The sequence below is a fragment of the Gambusia affinis genome, linkage group LG22 (assembly GCF_019740435.1).
Source record: "Gambusia affinis linkage group LG22, SWU_Gaff_1.0, whole genome shotgun sequence".
NCBI lineage: Eukaryota > Metazoa > Chordata > Actinopteri > Cyprinodontiformes > Poeciliidae > Gambusia > Gambusia affinis.
The window spans coordinates 20,168,333-20,188,931 of NC_057889.1; the positions used below are offsets into that span (position 1 = coordinate 20,168,333).

General features: G+C 39.6%; 3 protein-coding genes and 1 non-coding gene across 4 annotated transcripts; 3 read left to right on the forward strand and 1 right to left on the reverse strand.

Annotated features, from left to right (window-relative positions):
* The first annotated feature begins 153 nt into the window (after nucleotides 1–153).
* On the forward strand, nucleotides 154–2,431 carry LOC122825398 (protein FAM177A1). The gene is made up of 5 exons (XM_044106814.1): nucleotides 154–694; nucleotides 778–945; nucleotides 1,028–1,082; nucleotides 1,158–1,252; nucleotides 1,439–2,431. Exons 1-5 carry the CDS (start codon nucleotides 671–673, stop codon nucleotides 1,625–1,627), a joined length of 531 nt encoding a protein of 176 aa, XP_043962749.1. The 5' UTR covers nucleotides 154–670; the 3' UTR covers nucleotides 1,628–2,431.
* Nucleotides 2,432–4,921: 2,490 nt separating this feature from the next.
* Nucleotides 4,922–5,003, reverse strand: trnas-gcu. Its single transcript has one exon. It is a non-coding gene; the product is annotated as a tRNA-Ser (tRNA).
* Nucleotides 5,004–6,336: 1,333 nt separating this feature from the next.
* mep1a.1 (meprin A, alpha (PABA peptide hydrolase), tandem duplicate 1) lies at nucleotides 6,337–12,822 on the forward strand. The gene is made up of 14 exons (XM_044106815.1): nucleotides 6,337–6,568; nucleotides 6,652–6,676; nucleotides 6,767–6,811; nucleotides 6,889–6,929; nucleotides 7,092–7,167; nucleotides 7,964–8,081; nucleotides 8,928–9,103; nucleotides 9,191–9,412; nucleotides 9,512–9,658; nucleotides 9,745–9,960; nucleotides 11,047–11,511; nucleotides 12,013–12,186; nucleotides 12,276–12,348; nucleotides 12,427–12,822. The coding sequence occupies exons 1-13, from the start codon at nucleotides 6,515–6,517 to the stop codon at nucleotides 12,323–12,325; spliced, it is 1,809 nt and encodes a 602-aa protein (XP_043962750.1). The 5' UTR covers nucleotides 6,337–6,514; the 3' UTR covers nucleotides 12,326–12,348; nucleotides 12,427–12,822.
* A 1,401-nt stretch (nucleotides 12,823–14,223) lies between these two features.
* On the forward strand, nucleotides 14,224–20,539 carry mep1a.2 (meprin A, alpha (PABA peptide hydrolase), tandem duplicate 2). Its single transcript, XM_044106817.1, is given in 16 exon segments — nucleotides 14,224–14,242; nucleotides 14,245–14,322; nucleotides 14,325–14,416; nucleotides 14,516–14,540; nucleotides 14,624–14,677; nucleotides 15,067–15,104; nucleotides 15,183–15,258; nucleotides 15,344–15,461; nucleotides 15,621–15,796; nucleotides 16,251–16,472; nucleotides 16,704–16,850; nucleotides 16,956–17,171; nucleotides 17,286–17,732; nucleotides 17,987–18,160; nucleotides 18,243–18,447; nucleotides 19,922–20,539. Coding segments are annotated over 16 exon segments (2,250 nt in total). The 3' UTR covers nucleotides 20,085–20,539.
* The last annotated feature ends 60 nt before the right edge of the window (nucleotides 20,540–20,599 follow it).

A 20,599-nucleotide genomic window follows, 5' to 3' on the forward strand; every position in this document is an offset into this window, starting at 1 on the left:
CAGTTCCTATAGAAGTGAGTGAACTATATTGTACGTTCAGAGCAGAGAAAAACAAGGTGGTGATCTGATTTGCCCTGCAGACGTCTTGGTTGGAGACGTAAGAATCCTTCACATGTGAGTTAATATCCAATGTCTTGTTTTCTCTGCTGACAAACTGTTCAGACGTTGGCAGCATGAAGAAAATCATGAGATACTAAAAAAAATTAAATAAAAAAAATCATGAGATACTGCCACAAATGTGTCTGGATCTTAGTGACAATGGAACTGATGACATCACATGCACTGTAAGGGCAACAGCTGAATGACCCTCGAATGACTGATTGTTTATGTATTGTATTCTTTTATGACCCCATGTTAAGTCCTGTTCTCATGCCGTGAGGAATAAAAGAGGGTGTGACTCAAACGTACTGTGTCAGACAGAAGGTTTCCAACGTTTGGCAAATAGACGTGACAGTAAACTCTTGACATTCCTCAACGATAAGCCCGGCCTCCAGTGACGGCTCTCGTCATGAGTTAAGGTTCGCTCTGTTTGTCCTCTCGGGTTTCAGGACTCATCCGGTATCCTGCAGTTGGATTTTCTTCACAGACACTCGACGTCGATCGATGCACTCAGTGCAGCTGTGGTATTCTACACCACTCCATAAAGACCGGGCCTCTTATTGCCTGAAGAATGAACACAGACAGCCAGCAGGAAGTGAGTCGTGTAATAAGTGAGAACAACTCTTGGTGTTTCAGTTTGAAATAAAAGTTCATGCAAAAATCTCTCCAATCCGTCAGGTTTCTCCACAAGAGCAGGAGACCGAGTTTGACGGTCCACCTTTGCAAAAGCAGAAGAGGATCATCTACTTCTCCAGCGGTGAAAGTCTGGAGCTGGAGGACTCTGAAGAAGACGAGGCAGAGGAGCAGAAGTCACACAGAACCTCCTTTGAAGAGCCAAAGAAGAGGGTGGGAATCTGTTCAGAGGATGAAATCTGTTTACACATCAAAAGTGGTAGATCATGTGATAGATGTGTTTTCCTTCACTCAGAACCGGCTGTCGTTTAAGAATGTTGCCATTCTAGTTGGGAGGATGTCACTGCTGGGTATGTAGCACTGCAAAAGTCATCAGACTAATGACAGGAAGACTAACGAGGCGCTTTCTGTCTTCCTAAAACCAGCTTGTGATTTCCTTGGAGAGAGACTGGCCGGAGCTCTTGGGCTGAATGGAGCCAAATATCAACATGCGGTAGATCGATATTACCGTGAGCAGAAGGTAACCTGCAGCTCAGGAATATCGGAAATCTAACCAGTACGCAAACGTGACTTTTTTTTTTTTGCAATAGGCCGACACAAAGTAGAGCATAGCTGTGAAGCAGTGAATCTCCATCCGGCTCACCTGATTTCATACTTTATAAAACCAAATGTTTCCTGCAGTCACAGCTGAAAGTCTGTCTCACAGATTACAGGTCACCATTTGGGAGATCAGGCAGAGAACACTCAGCTCTCCCCTGGGCTAGAAGGGGGTCACTATGGAGCCACGGGAGGCGTGAGGAGTTCCTCTGATCCTGGCGAGAGCCGCGATGACGGACATGGAGACAAACACCAAGGATGCCAAAACAGAGCCTATCAACGCGACGAGGACAACTAGCCATAAAGCCGCAGAACTGAAAACAGAGAGGAATGTGAAAACCTGACGTGCAATGTGGATTTCGGTTTGATACTTTAATAATAGCCAACGTGTTTTGAGGGAGAGCAAAGACATTGAGGAAACCGATGTCGGTGGCAGAAATGCATAAAATGCATTCCTAGGATTCTGGAGGTACCAGAGGAAATGCTGCTGAGTCCATTGTTTTCTCTACGTGTAAGGAGAAAAAAGGAAAAAACAATGGCAAAGACCTACCCCTCCCCAACCTATTGCTGAGTGCAGCTGACAACAATAGGACTGTTTCCACTTTTTGGAATGCAGACGAGGAAGACAAATTCATCACATGAAATTAAAAATACGAGAATGTTAACAGCTCGGCCACCTCGGCAGATTGCCTGACTAATTATTCTGCTAATATCAGCATCGCTATGCACAGTGAGCATTTGAAACTTCTACTATATTTAGCCAGATTTATTCTGTATTTTTGCATAAGTTTGTATATTTATTGATTCTTGAGAAGAGGGACACAACATGTCTGCTGGACAAAGGACATACTTTGAATAAAATATATTCAAAATATAACTTCCTCAAATAACTGAATAAACTGACCTGCCAATGTCACCACATCAGTGGATGTATTCATGGTGTTTGCTGAGTGTTTTTTATTTTAAACATTGTAGTAGGTGGATGGTGTCTGTAAAAGTCATTGTCCTGGAGCAGAACTCGATACATTAACATGGTTTAAAAGAATTCTAACATAAAATGTCATGACAACTAAATATAAATATTCAAATAAATAATTTCATAAGTATCAATACATGGAGTTAAAAATCTTTTCATGTGTTTTCAAATTCAATTGAAATTGTTTCCTGAGAATCAGGCATTATTGGAGGGCATCAGAAATTCTGAGGACCCCATGACCACTTCCTCATTGTTCCTTTGCTAAGAGAGCTAGGTAGCTCTGGTAGGCTAATGTTATTGTTTTTTTCTTCTTCTTCATTCCTAAGTTGTTCGTCACAACCATATTGCGTCAACACCTCAAGTGACAATTTACAAAATGTTGATGGAATTTTGTGACATAAATGCTTAACTTTGGTATATTGTAAAGATTTCACGGTACAACATGGCCTCCTTCAGAACAACATCATATAAATGTTTGGCATTTTGCCCACCATCAGATCTTTGACTCTTGGTGATGTGGTTGACAAATTTACCTCATTTTAATGTGTTTTACATAAATGGCAGGACTTCACATGCGTCAAGTATTTATTTTCAAATATGTTTCTGTTTATCTTCAACAACTTGTATAGTTTAATGGTTTAAATTTAACGCGATTTTATTAGTCCTTTAATATTAAAAAGATGTAATTTTTTTCCTGAGGGAAGTGTTTGCTGATAAGCATGTTCCGATTATAGAATCGTATGTATTTCAGGATAGGATGGCCAGAGAAAAGCTATCAGTGGAGGAATAGAAGACAAGAAACAGAGAATATCAGGAGAGAAGGAGAAAAAAAAAAGAATGGCCAGTCTGAGCTGAAGGAAGAGTTTATAAGAAAAGAAAGGAAACGATGGAGAAAGAGAGCACCACTGAAGCTGTTGGACATCATGCCGAGAACTTTGTCAACACTGTTAGACAGAAATAAATTATAAGATTATTTTTTTTTAGAAACTTCATAATAATAATTTTACTATCTGTGGTGTCTTAGTTATTTTAATTGCTGAATTCATACATTTTACAGACAAATGCCTATCAAGAAACCAAATGAATATTTAAAACAAAAAACAACAGAGCAGACAGAGATGACGGTGGCAACGAACTGGCAAGTAAAAAGGAAACACTGAGACACATGAAATGACATTTAAGTTGAAGTAAAAGCTGAAATGTTGTACAGCATGAAGAGAAAATGTGAAATAAACATAATTAGATTTTAATCAAATGAGTATAAACGAAAAGATACTAAGATAATGATAAAGATAATGGTCAGGTCCAGAAAAGATTACTGGACCTGACCATTTTTACTGGTCAGTAAAGAATTGGACCTGACCATTTTTACTGGTCAGTAAAGAATTGGATTACATTAAAAATAACAAATATGCATTAAGAACCTTTGTATAACTTGAATAATGTTAAGGTTTTTTTTAGCAGCAGTTTAGATAAAACCTGAAATTTTCTGTTTAAATGAAAGCATCTGTATAATTAAACAGTTTTATTTTTTTGTTTGTTTTAATATTATAAAACTTTTGTGTTTTTAGTCAATATTATCACACCATTATACCCGTATGTAAATCTTCTTCTTATATGTATTAACTTGATTTTGTCTCTGTTCCAGAAGTTAGCTCATTGTTGAGCTTCACTGCTGTGAAGAAAAACGTCCAAGCTTACGGCTTTTCCAGATCCATCTGTGATACATGAGCACCCTCTTGTGGCCTCCACAGGAAATGCTCAGAATTGCAATAAATATGAGAGTACAGCGTGAAGCCTGATGTTTTCCGTATATTTCTTATTATTTTTTTCACATTATTTTTATGTTTTCAGTAAAACCCGATGGATGTAACTGAGGACAGTGGTACGGGTAAATACTAAATTTAATCAAACCAACTAAAACTGATAAGCACTTATTTTACGGTGACGTCCAAGCACCAAGCAGAAATAGAATAGAAAATAGAAATAGAAAATCTTTGTTCCTCAGTAATCCAAGCCTCCGTAACACCGAGACGCATGTAGTTCATATCAAGGCAAAAGTGATAAACAAATCTCACATATGAAATTTAATCATTTGTAGTCACCAAAAAAAAAAAACAACCTTCCGTATGTTGCACAACGCGACAAAGTAGCGTCTAGGTAACATCTCCGTCCATGAACATACGTGCAAGCCGTACGTAAATTACGTGGTGACATGATGTAATTTGTTAGGACTTTGTTAGGAATTTACCGTGACAGTCAGATTTTGTGACTGCAGAGGGCGCCGTTTAACAAGCTGAACTAAAATCAGTTAACTTTGATACATGCTTTTGAAAGAAATGTGACAGCACAAAAGCTTAAAAGTTTTCTAAAAAATAGTTTGACTTGGATATAGATTTTCATATGACTTAATACAAAAGTCATAAAAAGCATTACGCAAGAACAGGTGAAAGCCGTATCTTTTTATAACTTCTAGCAGATCCTCTGGTTAGCGCAAATCATAGGTACATTCATACATCCAAGAGGCCGAGTCCAAATAATAATTAAAAGATAGAGAAAAAAAAGGAAAAATGTAATTACGATTTAGGCCAAAAAAAAGAAAAGGTTACTGGATTGCGACGAGGATGGGATTCGAACCCACGCGTGCAGAGCACAATGGATTAGCAGTCCATCGCCTTAACCACTCGGCCACCTCGTCTTCCTGGCGACAAATGCATAACATTCAGAATTTTGAAAATATCTTATTGTCATGTTTTTTGGTTTTTCTTGGCCAACTAAACCTAAACAAAACTCTGCATTTTGTTATAGCTAGGCCAGATGTAGCTGGCAGGAGAGGCTAGCATGCTATTCTACTGTGGTAATGCTAGGCTGATCCGGACCAGCTTTTACCTGCGTTTCGTTTGCCTCGGAGCTGGGTTTGGCAGCGTTCCAGTTGCATAGTAGACACTGTTCGCAATACCTTTTGCAAACATCGTTTTAAACTTTGTTTTTCGATCAGCAGACACCGCTTTTAATTTCTTCAATTTGGAGTTGCAAGCCCTGGATACAGCTTAATTAATTTTAGACAAGTTTTTCTTATAATAAAACGCGTTTCCGTCCGACTTCGTAATGCGTTCCAGTTCATTTTTGTGACTGGGAAATCGTAATTTCAAAGTTACGATTGCCCGGAAATCTGAAGGAACACACATCTCCTTCTGCTTCTGTTATTATACAACATTTGCTGCATATAGCAAATATGTACACATTTGCTACATGCAACAAATGTAGCAAATGAAAATTGTGAGGTCATTTGTTGCAACGACCTCGCAATTTCAGCCGGTTGCTTTTGAAAGCAGAGAAGATATGCTCAGTTTCTGAATATTTAATTGGCCATGGAGTTCAGAGCGTTTTCTTATCCCTTTCTGTGTAAAGTTTTGGTGCTTTTCATTTGCAAAAGAAAAAAAAAGCCTCAAGATATGAATTCATATTTATTTAATTGAAAATGGTTAAACAATTTTACCATTTGAAAGAAATAAGAACTGCTTTTCGTAATGTCTACTTAAATGGCCAGACATTCTGAAATCAACAAAAATGGCCTTCTGAAAGACCTGCAAGGAAGATTTTGCAGTCCATCGAGAATGTCAAATGATGATCTATAGAGAATTCAAAGCCTCTAGAAATTCCCAGTGTATTGGGATCTTCAATTCTTTCTTTCACCTTAATTAAAAGGCTCCCGAGTCAAAAGTGAATATAGGAACCATTAGTTTTTCAGTCATTTACTGTAATCTTCTAATCAAATATCTATCCCTTTTCACATTTAAGGCATAGTCATCTGGTATAAGTTTCTTGTAAACTTGCCAATCAAAATCTGCTGAATCTGAACAAACTTAAACACTCCTCTGGAAACTTCACCAGGATTTGCAGTCAGTTGGTGTTTTTTTTTTTTTTTTTATTCACCCTGGAATATCTCATAATCTTCTTAGTCATCTGGATTTATGTTGCTAGTTAACATTAGCGTCCAATATAAAATGGTTAGATTAGATAATATCCTATCGGACACAGTTCAAAAACAAACAAGCAGTTGTGCATGTGAGAACCACTTACTATAACAATTAGTAACAGCGAGAGTCAAAGTCCTTTGGTTCATCGTCATAAACTTGATCCCCTTCAAACGCATCAGAGCACAGACTTAAACCAGCAGCAGCATTTAGTCACACACTTTCTGTCACAATGGAGAGAGGACTCTTTCTGCTGGGACTTGTGGTTTTGACTACATCCTTCACCGTAAGTACTGAATATATGCAGAGTTCATCGTGAGTGTTACTGATTTTAATTGCATTCACTTCCACTGGATTTGTTTTGTTCAGATACCGCGTTCCCGTGAAGTACACGGTACGTAAAATGGGAGAAAACTTCTATCATTCTTTAAAATAACAATAAGATACAATTTGTCAGGTATAAACCCATGTGTATGTATTGCAGAGGTGTACGAGAATGGCGAAGATGAGAACCCCATCCTAAACATTGGTGAGCAGCGATATTGCTTGACTTCATAACATTAACTTTAAAAGGAAGATGTTGAATTGTGGTCACTTTTGCTGCAGATTCTGATGCCGACCTCTTTGAGGGAGACATTTTGCTTCCTGTAAGTTGGAACCAGATGATTTTTCTTTTGCTAAATCATGTTAATGTCAGTAATTACTGAGAGCCATTAGTCCTTGTACTCCTTAGAGACTAAAGGGCAACATGTCTGAGATAAGTGTGTTTTTTTGATTGGGTGTTTTACTTAAGTGACTTTATGTTGCAGAAAGAAAGGAATGCCCTGGTCAACCAAAGATATAGGTGGAAATTTCCAATCCCTTACATTCTTGGGGATGATTTAGGTGAGTTCATATAAAGTGGAGGATACTCTCACTGAATGATTGTGTTTAAACATCATCATCATCATAGCTGATTGAGTTGAAAGAACAGATTTGATAATTCCAGAGAAATAAATGCTGTAAAAGCAGACTAACATATAAATACTGCTGAATGAAATATTAAGTCAACTGGTAGCTTATAATGTGGAGTAAATGGAAATTTATATAGGATGCAATTTACTTTGGATGCAATACCATCAATTGTCCTAAACCTTTAGCTCGAAGATGACCAGCATGTTGTAACTCATTTTATCAGGATAATAATCCCTGAGATGAATGAGGAGGATTATTCCAATTTGATCATTCCGTCAGAATATTTTCTGTTGATTTGATTTCCAACAGTCCCAGAACTCAGAACATCCACTCACATCTTTACTGAATACTTCAGTTTGGCTTGTCATTTTTTAAGCCAGAAAAATATGCCTAAAATTATTTTTAATGATATTCAAATATATATTAAAAAAAAAACAACCCATATTTTTGTGGATTATCTATCTAGTTAAATTTTTACTAATTGGGCAAATGGAATAGAAGCCAACTGGTCTTTTTAATTTCTTTAAAACCCTGTTGACCTATTCTAGAACTTAAGATTGCCTTATCCATATTGACTGAGAACATAAATTAATAAATTATCAGCTTTGAAACATCTATCAATATCTTTAGAGCCTGTGAGTGCCATTAAAGACCATTAATTATTCTTGGGATATGATTGTTCACATTGTACTTGATCATCCTGTCAGTTCCTTTTTCCTTTGTTCAGATCTGAACGCTAAAGGTTGCGTCCACCAGGCGTTCGAGATGTATCGTCTCAAGTCTTGTGTCGACTTCAAGCCTTATGAGGGAGAGAAAACCTATATCAAGTTTGAGAAGAGGGGAGGGTAAGGTAGTAACTCTGTCTTTTCTGTTCAATCCATGTCCAAAATGTCAAGCAATATCCAGAAGTTTTGTCAAAATGGTATAAGCATTACGAACTGTTCCATGAAAACCTAATCAACACAGGCCCAACTATCACTACTGTGTTTGACTGCCTGCATGATGTTCTTCTTTTCAAATGGGTTAGTTTTGAATAAGATGTAATGGGGCACATACCTTTCAAAAATTCACAATTTTGTCACATCAGTCCACAGGCAAACACCCTTTTCATCATACTGTGACAATAGTTTTGTAGTTTTGTGCGCAAAACTTTGTCAATATTTCGCTAATGTTGAAAAAACAATTTTGAAATTGTGGCGTTTCCGTTGAATAAGAAGTCACACAAGTTTGTTCACGCATTAAGTCATTGAAAAAGCTTGCTGGCTCACCATCCTCCTGCCACTTCCTGTCATCTTCTTTGTCTTTCAAGAACATCTGATTGTTGATCAAGAAACTTGCGTGACGCCAAAAAATAACGTTTTGCAATTGTGCGCAAGTGTATGGCCAATAGAAACGCAGCAGCAAACAGCATTGGAGTGACATGTATAGGGTGACCAGACGTCCTCTTTTTCCCGGACATGTCCTACATTTCAGACCTAAAAAATGTCTGGGGGGAATTTCAAAATCGTCCGGGATTTTGGTCAACTGCCCCAAAACACATTACATAGCTTACAGTGCATTGTGCAGTTATGAAGTACCCCTGCTACCCCAACAAAAAAAAAAGTGTCCTCCTTTTCAGAAACCCAAATCTGGTCACCCTAGACATGTATTTATGGGACATTCTGTCTTTAACCAGCTCCCTCTCCTGTCAGGTGCTTCTCGAGCGTTGGTGACCAGCAGAATGGTCAGATCTTGTCTTTGGGAAATGGCTGTGACCATAAGGCTGTGATTGAACATGAGCTGCTGCACGCTCTGGGATTTTACCACGAACAGTCCCGTACAGACAGAGACGACTACGTTGACATTTGGCTGGACCAGGTGACACCAGGTACCTCCGGCACCTGAATATGTGAGGAATGAAATGAGAGTTTGAACATTTTTTGGTTGTTTGACGTATAAATAAAATTCTCCACAGGACTCGAGCACAACTTCAACAAGTATAACGATGACTTCATCACCGATCAAAACACGGCGTACGACTATGAATCCGTCATGCATTACCGACCCTTCTCTTTCAACAAGAATGAATCCATTCCCACTATCACTACCAAAATCCCAGAGTTCTACAACATCATCGGCCAATACCTTGACTTTAGCAAGATGGACACCCTGAGGCTCAACCGGATGTATAACTGCTGTATGTATATTTTGCAAAGTCAGCTTCTTATGGACTTTCTAGCTAGAAATATAAATCCCCAGAAATAAACATTCAAGTTGCCCCTCTCTTTTACCCTAGCCGGCCCCCTCACCCTTCTGGATCAGTGTTCCTTTGAGTATGCAAGCATCTGTGGGATGATCCAGTCTTCTAATGATGATGCCGACTGGGTCCATCTCAAGAGCAGCGCAGGGGATGAGGATCATACGCTCCTGGGAAGGTGCAGAGGTCAGAGTTGAAGAAGTTCACTTCTAAAACCCAACAAAACTGAAGTTCAGACTATTTTAAAAGACTCCTCTTTCACTTATCTCCAGATGCAGGGTACTTCATGTACTTCAACACCCGGACTGGAGACTCTCTGCAGTCTGCTCTACTAGAATCCCGAACCCTTTACCCCAAAAGGAAGCTCCAGTGTCTGCAGTTCTTCTACAAGATGACTGGAAGCGCGCAAGACAAGCTAGTTGTATGGGCAAAGATGGACGATGGCACGGGCAATGTCCGCAAAATGAAGAAAATACATACTTTCTATGGTAAACAGAGGACATGTTTCACGGTTGTTAACAGGAGTTATTTCTTTAAACTCGTCAAAGCCTGTCTAATCTGATTTGCATGCAGACAGGATGAGCCAGAGTGAAACAAGTGCACAGGTGAATTAAATATAGTATTCAAATTAAGGTATTTTAAAAAAACTCTCAAATAGGAGGCTCTCCATCAACCTTTGAAATATTGAATTACCTAGTGTGGTTTTTTTTGGTATGGTATCAGAACACAGTGAACCCTGGTATTCGTGGGATTTAGTTGAGACTCCTCCAAAAAATCCTTCTAACTGCTTATTTGAATAGTTGGGACTGTATAACTACCACAGAAGCTAACATTGACAGTCCTCATTGTCTCTGCTCTTGGGGACACAGTCAATCAACGGCATTGAAAATGAAAGGTACTCCTGCATTGGCTGCTGCACCATCCCAGGAGCCAAAAGCATGTCAAGTGTTACTGGGCCTAATCTGAGAATAAGTGGAGGTCCACTGTACGTAAAGTTTTATACAACATAGACATCAATTACAGGCTAATAAATAAATTTAACATGTAGTACTTTTTTTCTCACGTTCCTATTTTGAGTAATCAACATGAATGAGTTAAAAGGTAAACTTTCAAACTTTCAGATATGGATTTTTATCAACTGTTTAAAACAAATTTGCCCTTCGAGCTGCCATTAGACTTTATGCTAAACTAGGCGAATTGTTAGTGCTGGCTTGCACGCATTGACAAATTATAAACCTGAGAACACATGTTGGCTGATCACAGTAGCAACTTCTTTAAATTGCTATTTAGGTTAAGCTAGCAGAACAAGACCAAACATGTTATAGTCCCCTTTTTATTTTGGCATATCAAGCTAATGTCTTTCTGTGTCAAAAGTAAGATTCAATTTACAGATAAAAGTATACTTTTCACATTGTTGCAGAGAAAAATAACAGTACTGAGAAACACTAGGCCATATTTGGTGCCTTACACAATATAGTGTCTACATTTGAAGTGGTAAATGTGGAAGAATTTACCACAATGTCTTTAAATTAACTACGCTATTTCTTAAACATTAACCTTTGCTTTCTACCCAGCCAATTCTGAACACTCTTGGAAGATTGCCCACGTTCCATTGGAGATGGACGTTAAGTTTCGCTATGCTTTCCAAGCCATGCGCGGAGACCCCACCACTTCCACTGGAGGCATCTACATCGATGACATCAGCCTGACGGAAACGCACTGCCCAAACACTGTGTGGACAATCCGTAACTTCTCCAAGATCATGGAAATGGCTAATGTCAACACTGTTCTTGACAGCCCTCGCTTCTACAGCCGTGAAGGCTATGGTTACGGCATACGTATCGTGCCGTTGAGCAATTACAGTGATTACACTGGGAACTACGTAGGTCTCTACTTCCACCTGACCAGTGGGGAGAATGACGCTGTGATGAAGTGGCCAGCTGTCAACCGACAAGCCACCCTGGTGGTGATGGATCAAGACCCAGATATTCTGCAAAGGATGTCTTCTGCTCGCAGCCTCACAACTGATATGGCGACAAGTGAGTATGTTTCTTTGTCCTGAGGGAAAAGGGACCGACATTACTCCATGACAGTAAAAACCATGGTAAAAACGATGGCATTCCTGTGTAAGATGTACTCATACTGTGATTTTACTCCATCAAAGGAAGCGCCTAATAAAAACAACACCACACTTATTACTTACTAACATCAATCAAACAGCAGGTGGTCAGCATCTATGTTGTTATTTCTCATGTTAGCTGTTGCAGAGGTGCATCATGCTGCCATGGGATTTCAGGGGGAGGAGAAGTGAGCAGGATGAAGACAGACCAATGGCACTTTGGGCGTAAACTTAATTTGCTGGCAGTGCCTGCATAGCACTTTTGGGAGACAGAATTTACTTTGAAAAGAAATGTTACTATTGATCTTTATACCTGCTTTCATCGGTAATGTTAGTTACCTGTCAACACAGGCTGTTCTACATCATCGTTCAAGCTGTGGAATCGTGTTCCTCACTATCTTTCTGTTCTTGTTGCTTCTAGCATCAGATGGACAGTTTTTGTGGGACAATCCCTCCAAGGTCGGCACATACGATACCGCCTGTCAGTGCTACCGAGGTACATCATGGGGCTGGAGGAACTTCATCAAGCATTTTGACCTCAAGCGGCGCAATTACCTCAAGGATGATGACCTCATCATCTTTGCTGATTTTGAAGGTTTGATGTTTTTTTTTTGTTGACTCATTCAGTGAAAGGTTGAGATCTAATACTCCCACAATGCAAACAAGACTTTTCCTTCTCTACAGACATAACATCACTCATCAAAACAGAAGTTCCTATTGTGTCGCACAACTAAGGATTTTATAACACAACAAACTGGTAAGCAATTACAAACTGTATTATTTTATTTAGACATCAATGCAGATACTATTGTGAAATGTTTGTTTTTGTTTGTAGCATTTGGTTGGCGTACGTGGAGCTGGAATGAGAAGAAACATCTGTGAAGATGACGGCACAAGATGTATTACAGGATATTACAATGCATTATGAAATGTCAACAAAAGTCTTAAACAAGAATGTGGTTTGCTGTTCCATAAACAACTCTCATGTATTTGTTTTGTCGCTTACGAGGATGTATCTTAAAGGAAAAAAAAAGAAAAAAAAGGAAAACCAACTGAAGGGATCTTAAGAAATATAATACTTATGCAAAGTACTAATAAATTGTCCCTCTACATTTTTCTTACTTTAGGTGAGATGTAAACAGACACCGACTAGAAAGTTACACGCAGACTTGAGTTGGTCCCTGTCTTCAAATCAAATAAAATCACTGTCAACCATTTGTGCAGCAAAAATGTTTTGTTTGTGCCGCGATCGTTTTAAAAATATGAGATGTTTTTAGAGGTTATGGACCGTCAACCAACCCCTTCGCTTTCACAAAAATCAAAAATGACGTCCAAGAACGCTGCTGTTTTGTTTTGAAGATATTCAGGATATTAATGAACGTTTAAAGGTCAAAAGGTCAGCCAAATCGCCCACTAACTAACCCAAATCAAACAAAATCGGTGCCTAATATTGATGGTTTTAACAGCTTTAAATCCAGGTTTTTAACCATATAGCGTTTTTATTAATTAAATGTTAGCTTCCTTTTTGCATTTTATAACTTTTCGTGTGTTTTAGTTTTTTTTATTTGTTTGTTTTGTACCTTTTTGTCATAGCAAACCTTTGGTTTCCAGTTTTGCCTGCTTCACCTGATTTTTAAGTAAATCTTTGCACTCTCAGGATGTTTTTTCAAGTAATTTTAAGGAACTCTGAAGCACAGGAACATACTGCTACTATCAGGCTATGGCAAAATCTCAACATTTTCACTGCTTTTGACAGTTTAGCAGCGAGCTGGAGCCAACATTACCCAAACACAACAGCAGCAAACATCTTCTTCCTGTTGCAAAATTGGAGGCTGTCAGTAACCATTTACATAATATAATAGTAATAATACTTTTATTTGCAGAGCACTTCTCTACACAATCAAGAGACTATAGGAATCAAGCAAAATTACAAACAGCACACTAAGTACACCAAACAAAATCATAAAAGGACAACACTTAAGTAGCATGTTAAAAAAAAAATAAATTAATTAATAAAACAGGACAATAGTCGTACATTAAAAGGTGTTTTGAAAAGGTGTGTTTTAGATGTGATTTGAATGTGGATAGGTCTGTATAGTCACAGATGTGTGTGTTCACCCGACTAATGTGAACATCTTCATTCTAAGCTGATTTCACAAGCTAAGGTCAGCTAAATTAGGCGGTAGATATCTGTCAAGCTCTTAGCCGTCTACCAACTCCAGTAGTTTTTTTTTTAATTCTCAGAAAACTAATGTTTCTTCTATAAACAAGAGAATTGTTAACCACAATAATTTTACAAAATCTCACCCAAGAGAAACTTTAAACCTTCTCGAATCCCATCCCAGCAACGCAGACGCCTAACAACTTTTCTCACTCATCAACCGTCTGCATTTGTGACAGAATAACATCTAAATCTAAGCATTCTTTTTGGGGACCGAATGTTTTTTGTTACAAAGTGTTAAGTGCAGACAAGAAGTTGCTGCTTTAGTTCAAAATTTTGTGAGACAAAAGTAGGATTCGGCTTTCTAACACTCAAAGCAAAACCCCGAGCAGCTTTGTAGTCCGTATCGCTCCATCTGCATATCTTCGGTTCATAGTTTACAGTTTATGGTTGTTATCGCCTCCACATGCCATGTCAGCTTTAAAAGCTACACAAAAAAGTTACTCATTAAAAATAACAACCCTGATCAAAGTTCCTCCTCGGCTGCTTTCTTGACTGACATGTTGACACTGTCAGTCAGAGAATCATGCTTCTGTTCAACATGGGACCTGAAGGCAGATTGAGGAAAATTGCTGTTCTGATTGGCCTTTTTGTCATTTTCAAGGTAAGTCATGTTAATGAATCTCACTTTTCTATACAAAAGTTGAAAGCAAAGGTTTGGCTACGCATTTTGGATTGAGAAGACCTTCTCGTTGTGTGCTAGGTGGAGGCTGCTCCAGCAATAACTGGTTGGTGTCTAATCGTCCACATTAATCAGGCAATTTGTTGGCTACTTTTTGTTTTGAGGTCTAACACTGACTTTATCCTGTAGATGATGAAGCAGATGCCGGTGAACTTAGAGATGACATTCTTGAAATTAACAGAGGTATTCTGTGTTGATTTTCTCTGCACTGACATGGTCTAAATCAGTGGTCCCCAACCTTTTTATTACAGCGGACCGGCCAAAGCCTTCGTAAATTTCCGCGGACCGGGGGGTGGGGGTGGGGGGGTGCATGCGCGTTGTGAGGATCGTCGAACGGGGGGCAGGGGGGTGCCAAGACTCAACCCTCGGCATCCGGTGTACGACTTTTCAAAATAAAAGCTCCTCCAGACTCAATACATAGAACGGACATATTTTATTAGTTCTTGCGCGGCCCGGTACCAATTGGTCCACGGACCGGTACCGGTCCGCGGCCCGGTGGTTGGGGACCACTGGTCTAAATAACTTCCACTACCTGCTAACACACAACCTTCATTTTATTGCCCACATTTCAGGATTGACACATCTGTTTGAGGGAGACATTGCTGTCAATGTAAGTGAACGGAGAGGATGTGTAGAAAGTGTTTGTAGAGAAGTCAAATATTGATTTTTCTTGCACGGTGTTCTGTAGCCAAAACGAAACGCCATCCTTGATGAAACAAGAAGATGGACGTTTCCCATACCTTACATCCTAACTGATTCCTTAGGTACACATTTGCACAAGTTGCGCAAATTGTCATAATTTGATAAAACACAAAAGGAAACACACTTCCCTTTTCCCTTTTGATTTAGATCTGAACGCTAAGGGTGTAATTCTTCAAGCGTTTGAGGAATACCGCTTGAGATCCTGCGTGGATTTTAAACCCTACGAGGGAGAATCCACCTACATCTCATTCGTCAAGCTCTCTGGGTGAGGGACTAGCTTTGTAGCTAACTAGGTTGTTGCTTAACTTTTATGGGCCAGTCATTAAGTAATACAAAGATACCAAGATGTTCATTTTCCCAATTGCTAAGTAAAACTCAGTAAAACTCAGAAGCGTACTTACTGCTTTCTCTGTAAACTATGCAGTTGTTGGTCATATGTTGGAGACGATGGGACAGGCCAGAACGTGTCCATTGGAGACCGGTGTGACACCAAAGCTATAGTGGAACACGAGCTTCTCCACGCGCTGGGCTTCTACCACGAGCAGTCCCGTTCAGACCGAGATGACTACGTCAAAATCTGGTGGGACGAAATTGAAGAAGGTGGGTGTCTGTTGTTGTTTTCATTTCACATTCAGTCGAGGGTAAGTGTGGCCATTTGAAAACCAGTTGGTGAATTTCAGTAGAGCTGACTGGGAGAACTGTTGCAGTAAAGCTACTTGTGTGGCAGCCTATTACTGTAAAAATCTTTCTACAGTGGATAGAAGCATAAAGAATTGTTTGCTTACCCCTTACGTTGCACATCTTTCACATTTTTCAATGTGACAAACTTTTCCATACCATTGGCAAAACTAAAAAGAAAAAAACTTTTTTTGTCTGCACGTGATTATCACAAATTAGGCATTTATTTTGTGCTATATTTTTTAATAGCTTTCAAAAATGTATTAAATATTACTTCCACATATACAAATGGTGTATTATGTATTATGGTAGATTTTCTACAGTCATCTCCTGATCATACTTTCATGTCGGTGATAATGTAGCTCTGTTCTCATAGGGAAGGGGCACAATTTCAACAAATATGAAGATGACTTCATCACAGACCTGAACACACCGTATGATTATGAGTCCATCATGCACTACAGACCGTTTTCCTTTAATAAGAATGAAAGCATTCCCACAATTACAACCACCATACCGTACTTTAACAATGTCATTGGTCAGCGGCTGGACTTCAGCGAAGTAGACATCACCAGACTCAACCGCATGTATGACTGTGGTGGGTATTTCTACTTTAATACTTTATTACTTTATCATACATTACAGATTTGCCTTTGTTTTTGCTTTTTTGGATGGGTAATAACTTAAAGGATATAAGCCAGTCTTTTAAAAGAAAACACCACTTCTCCAAGGTTACAGATAAATGTGGGCATCTTCGATCGTTGTATGGATATTGAGAATTTTCACCTTTATTAAGATTCCATTTTGTTTGATATCAAACATGTTTCAGCTGAGACGCATACTCTGTTGGATCAGTGCTCTTTTGAGCTCATAAACATCTGTGGAATGATCCAGAATGAGGACGACAACGCAGACTGGGTCCAGACACTAAGCAGCCCAAGCGACGGGGATCATACCCTGGAGGGACGTTGTAGAGGTACTGCGGAGGTTTCATAGTCAAAAAAAAAATCTTAAACCCAAAAAAAAAATCACTCAGAAGTGATATAACATTTGTCATTTACTGAAGCGTGATCTCTTTCAGATTCTGGCTACTTTATGAAGTTCAACACTTCTTCCGGGGCAGTGGGCAGCAGCGCCTTGCTGGAGTCACGCATCCTCTACCCAAAGAGAAGTGAACAGTGTCTCCAGTTCTTCTATAAGATGACCGGAGCAGCTGGGGACAAACTGGTGATCTGGATCAGAAGTGATGATGGGACGGGAGCCGTGAACAGCATCAAAAAGATCCACACTGTCACAGGTGTGTTCCCTTAAAAATGAACTTGCATTGAATTAGGAAGGCCCAGTGATTGGGATGACTAATAAAAGTAATCAAAGGATTAATAACTACTTTATGTTTATGTTTGCTTCTTAGGCGACGGGGATGATGCCTGGAAAATTGCTCACGTGAATCTTAAAATGTCCAAGAAGTTCCGTTACGTCTTCCAAGGAATCAGAGGCTCGGCCGGCTCCTCGGGCGCCATCTTAATCGATGACATCACTCTCACTGAGACCGTCTGTCCCAGTCTTGTCTGGCAAATCCGCAATTTCACTGGCGTTCTCGCCACAACTCCCGTCGGCACGCCTGTAAGGAGCAAATGTGTTTATAACGCAGAGGGCTATTCGTTCGGAGTCAGTGTCTATCCGAATGGAAGAGAGAGCGAATACCCGGATTATGTCGGCGCTTCATTGCACCTCTGCAGTGGGGAAAATGACGGAGTGATGCAGTGGCCAGCAGAAAACAGGCAGGCCACCATTGTAGCACTGGATCAGGATCCAGATGTTACACTGAGGATGTCTTCCACAAGAAGCTTCACCTCAGGTAGGCAGAGATGGGCAATGTTCAATGCACTGCTGGTTCCAACCAAGTCAAAAATGTCTGTTTATCTGATGAGCTGTGCTTTCACAACTCTCAAAACCATATCCCATAAATTTTAGCAATTGGTTATCGCACTAATTGACCTTTCACTTCTGTTTGGTTCCTTCAAAGAATTTGCGGCCTAACATTAATAAAGCATGGCGATTTTCTGAGTAGTCTAACCTGGGTTTCCTTTTCCTTACCAATTTTTCACTTAGACAATAACACCCGCTGGGACAAGCCGACCGCCACGCCTAGTGCAGTCTGGGACGAGAGCTGCCAGTGCTACCGGGGTCAAGACTACGGCTGGAGTACGTTCATATCCCACAACCAACTACAGCGGAGGAGCTTCCTCAAGAATGATGACCTCATCATAACCGCTGACTTCAATGGTTAGGATCCAAAATGCACTTTTCTTCTGAGGTGTATATTTCTGACACGGCAAAGATGTTTATCCAAACGTCACTCCAACAGATTTGACCCACCTGATCAAGACTGAAGTACCGGTGCAGCGCTCCGTACAAAGCAGAGACCTCCCGGACAAGAAGGAAGGCCGCGAGTTGGAAATGAAACAGGAAACGTCAAAGCACAGGGAGCCGCGTGCCGCCGACCTCTGCCGCCCTAACCCCTGCCTGAACGGAGGCGTGTGTGTGGAGGCTGCAGGCGAAGCCTCGTGCAGGTTTGTGCTTTCATGTTGGATAGGCACGACATCCGTGTTCCTGCAGTCATATTTTGTTCCTATTCAATTACCTACAGAAGAGGTTTAGAGCCACCCAAAAGCATAAAAAGTAAAATCTGACTTTAATCAGAATCAGAGCTGTTGAGGTTGTTTATGCACTGTGGGCTAAATCTAGTTTTGGTGCAAATCCTGTAACAAGGAAGAAACTGTTACATGATTATTTTCATAGACGATGCATGTTATTGTTTACATTCAGAAATTTCTTGCCTGAATACAATACAATTGTCTTCATTAGTTTTAAAGTGAAAAAAAGAGAATTCTTGATTGGATACCAATTGGACTAGTTAACACAGGACCAGTGTGGACCTATATGACATTTTCAAATTTGACATGAACAACAAATCTATGACATCATATCAGATTAAAACATTTGTATGGGTGCTGTGGTGGCAAAGCACAACTCACATATGGATACCTAATGCAATGGCCATTGCAGGTTTGTGTACCGCCCTGGCGACATTTGCCCCTTCCCTCTTTGTCATCACTCTCTCCCCTGTCTGACCACTTTCAAACAAAGGCCAGTAGAGCCTACAAAACCTTTAAAAACATTGTATGACTCTTGAATATGCTTAGAAACGTCCATTTGATTTAGATGAGTTAGAGCAGGATTGGCTCTAAAACAAAACAGGACAGTGGCTCTTGACAACTGAGTGTCTAAAGAAGTTTGATCTGTTTCCATGTGATTATTTCATAGCAGGAGCCTCGGTTGACTTTAAACAAATTGAGGGTATTTTTGTTTCTCTGTTGCCACAACTACTTGTCTGTTATGGTTACCAACCAGATATGCGAAACTGGTATAATGTCCACAGTGTAGTCTTATTTATGCTGCATTCACATCAGTCCTGTTTAGTCCGGTTTAATTAAACTCTGGTTCATTTATTTACAAAGTCTGGTTCGTTTGGGGAGGTTTGAATTGAACTCTAATGCGGACCAAAAAAGTAAACTCTGGTCCACCTCAGTCTCTGTCCAAACCCCTTAGTATTTACCCAGAAAGCAAGGCATTCTGGGTAAATACAACCCAAACAAACTCTTGAGTATAGTGGGAGAAATGGCTGGTGATCTTTTGCCAATGACAAAAGACCACCGCTAAAATCTGATGCCACTCCGTTTTTGTTTAGAGCGTTGCATTTGTGTCTTCTTCAGGGGTTTTTTGAGTCATTTGTTTAAGCAGTTATCGGTACAGCACCACCAGAGACGAGAGCGTGAGCAAGTCTTTCAAAGGGTTTGGTTCATTCGACAGCAGCGCTTGAACCACTCCGGCTGAAAATATAACAAATGTTGGAACTTTAGTCCTGAATCGAACCAGGTCAACCGGACTATCAGGTGTGAAAACACCCTTAGTGACGGCAGTTCAAGGTGGAAGAGGAGAAAGCATTAAAATATGAACGGAAATGTCTCCTGTCTCTTTTTCCAGGTGTGCAGCAACCCAGTCCACCTTCTACTCTGGGCCGAGGTGTGAGGAAGTGAAAATAGACAGAGGCATCCTGGGAGCTCTCATCGGCGGCGCGGCTGGAACTGTGGTTCTAACGTTGGCCATCTTCGCTGTCATCAGGAGATCTCGCAACAACCCGTTTTAAAAAGTTCGGGTTCTCGTTTAGCACAACAAAAAATTGGAGCGGTTCTGGGCCAATCTTTAAACATACAGAAATGTTTTACATTAAGAAATGAACTCTTCCATTCTTAGTAGAGACACTTAAAGCCAGGAAAACTCAGAACATTGATACAAATGGATAGTTTAGCAGAAGTAGTTTCAAAACACTCATTTAGTGTACAATAGGTAAAAAAAGTAAATAATTTCTGTTGCAATACAGGTTTTTATTAACTTAATTAATTTAATAATATTGTTTTAGTAGCACATATTGTCACAGTAGCAGATTCAGCAAATAAAAATGTACGACGGCGCTTGAGTTTCTAAACATCTTTATTTCACTATAACTTCTAATACATACAGCAATATACAAATATTGTTTACAGCTTGTAGTTCCTCAAACTATGTAAATTAACTTTTTTTTTAATAAACCGATCACAAACAGACTTGATAAAATTGTACTTTGGTCTATATACATTGGTTTGGAACAGAATCTAAAAATTT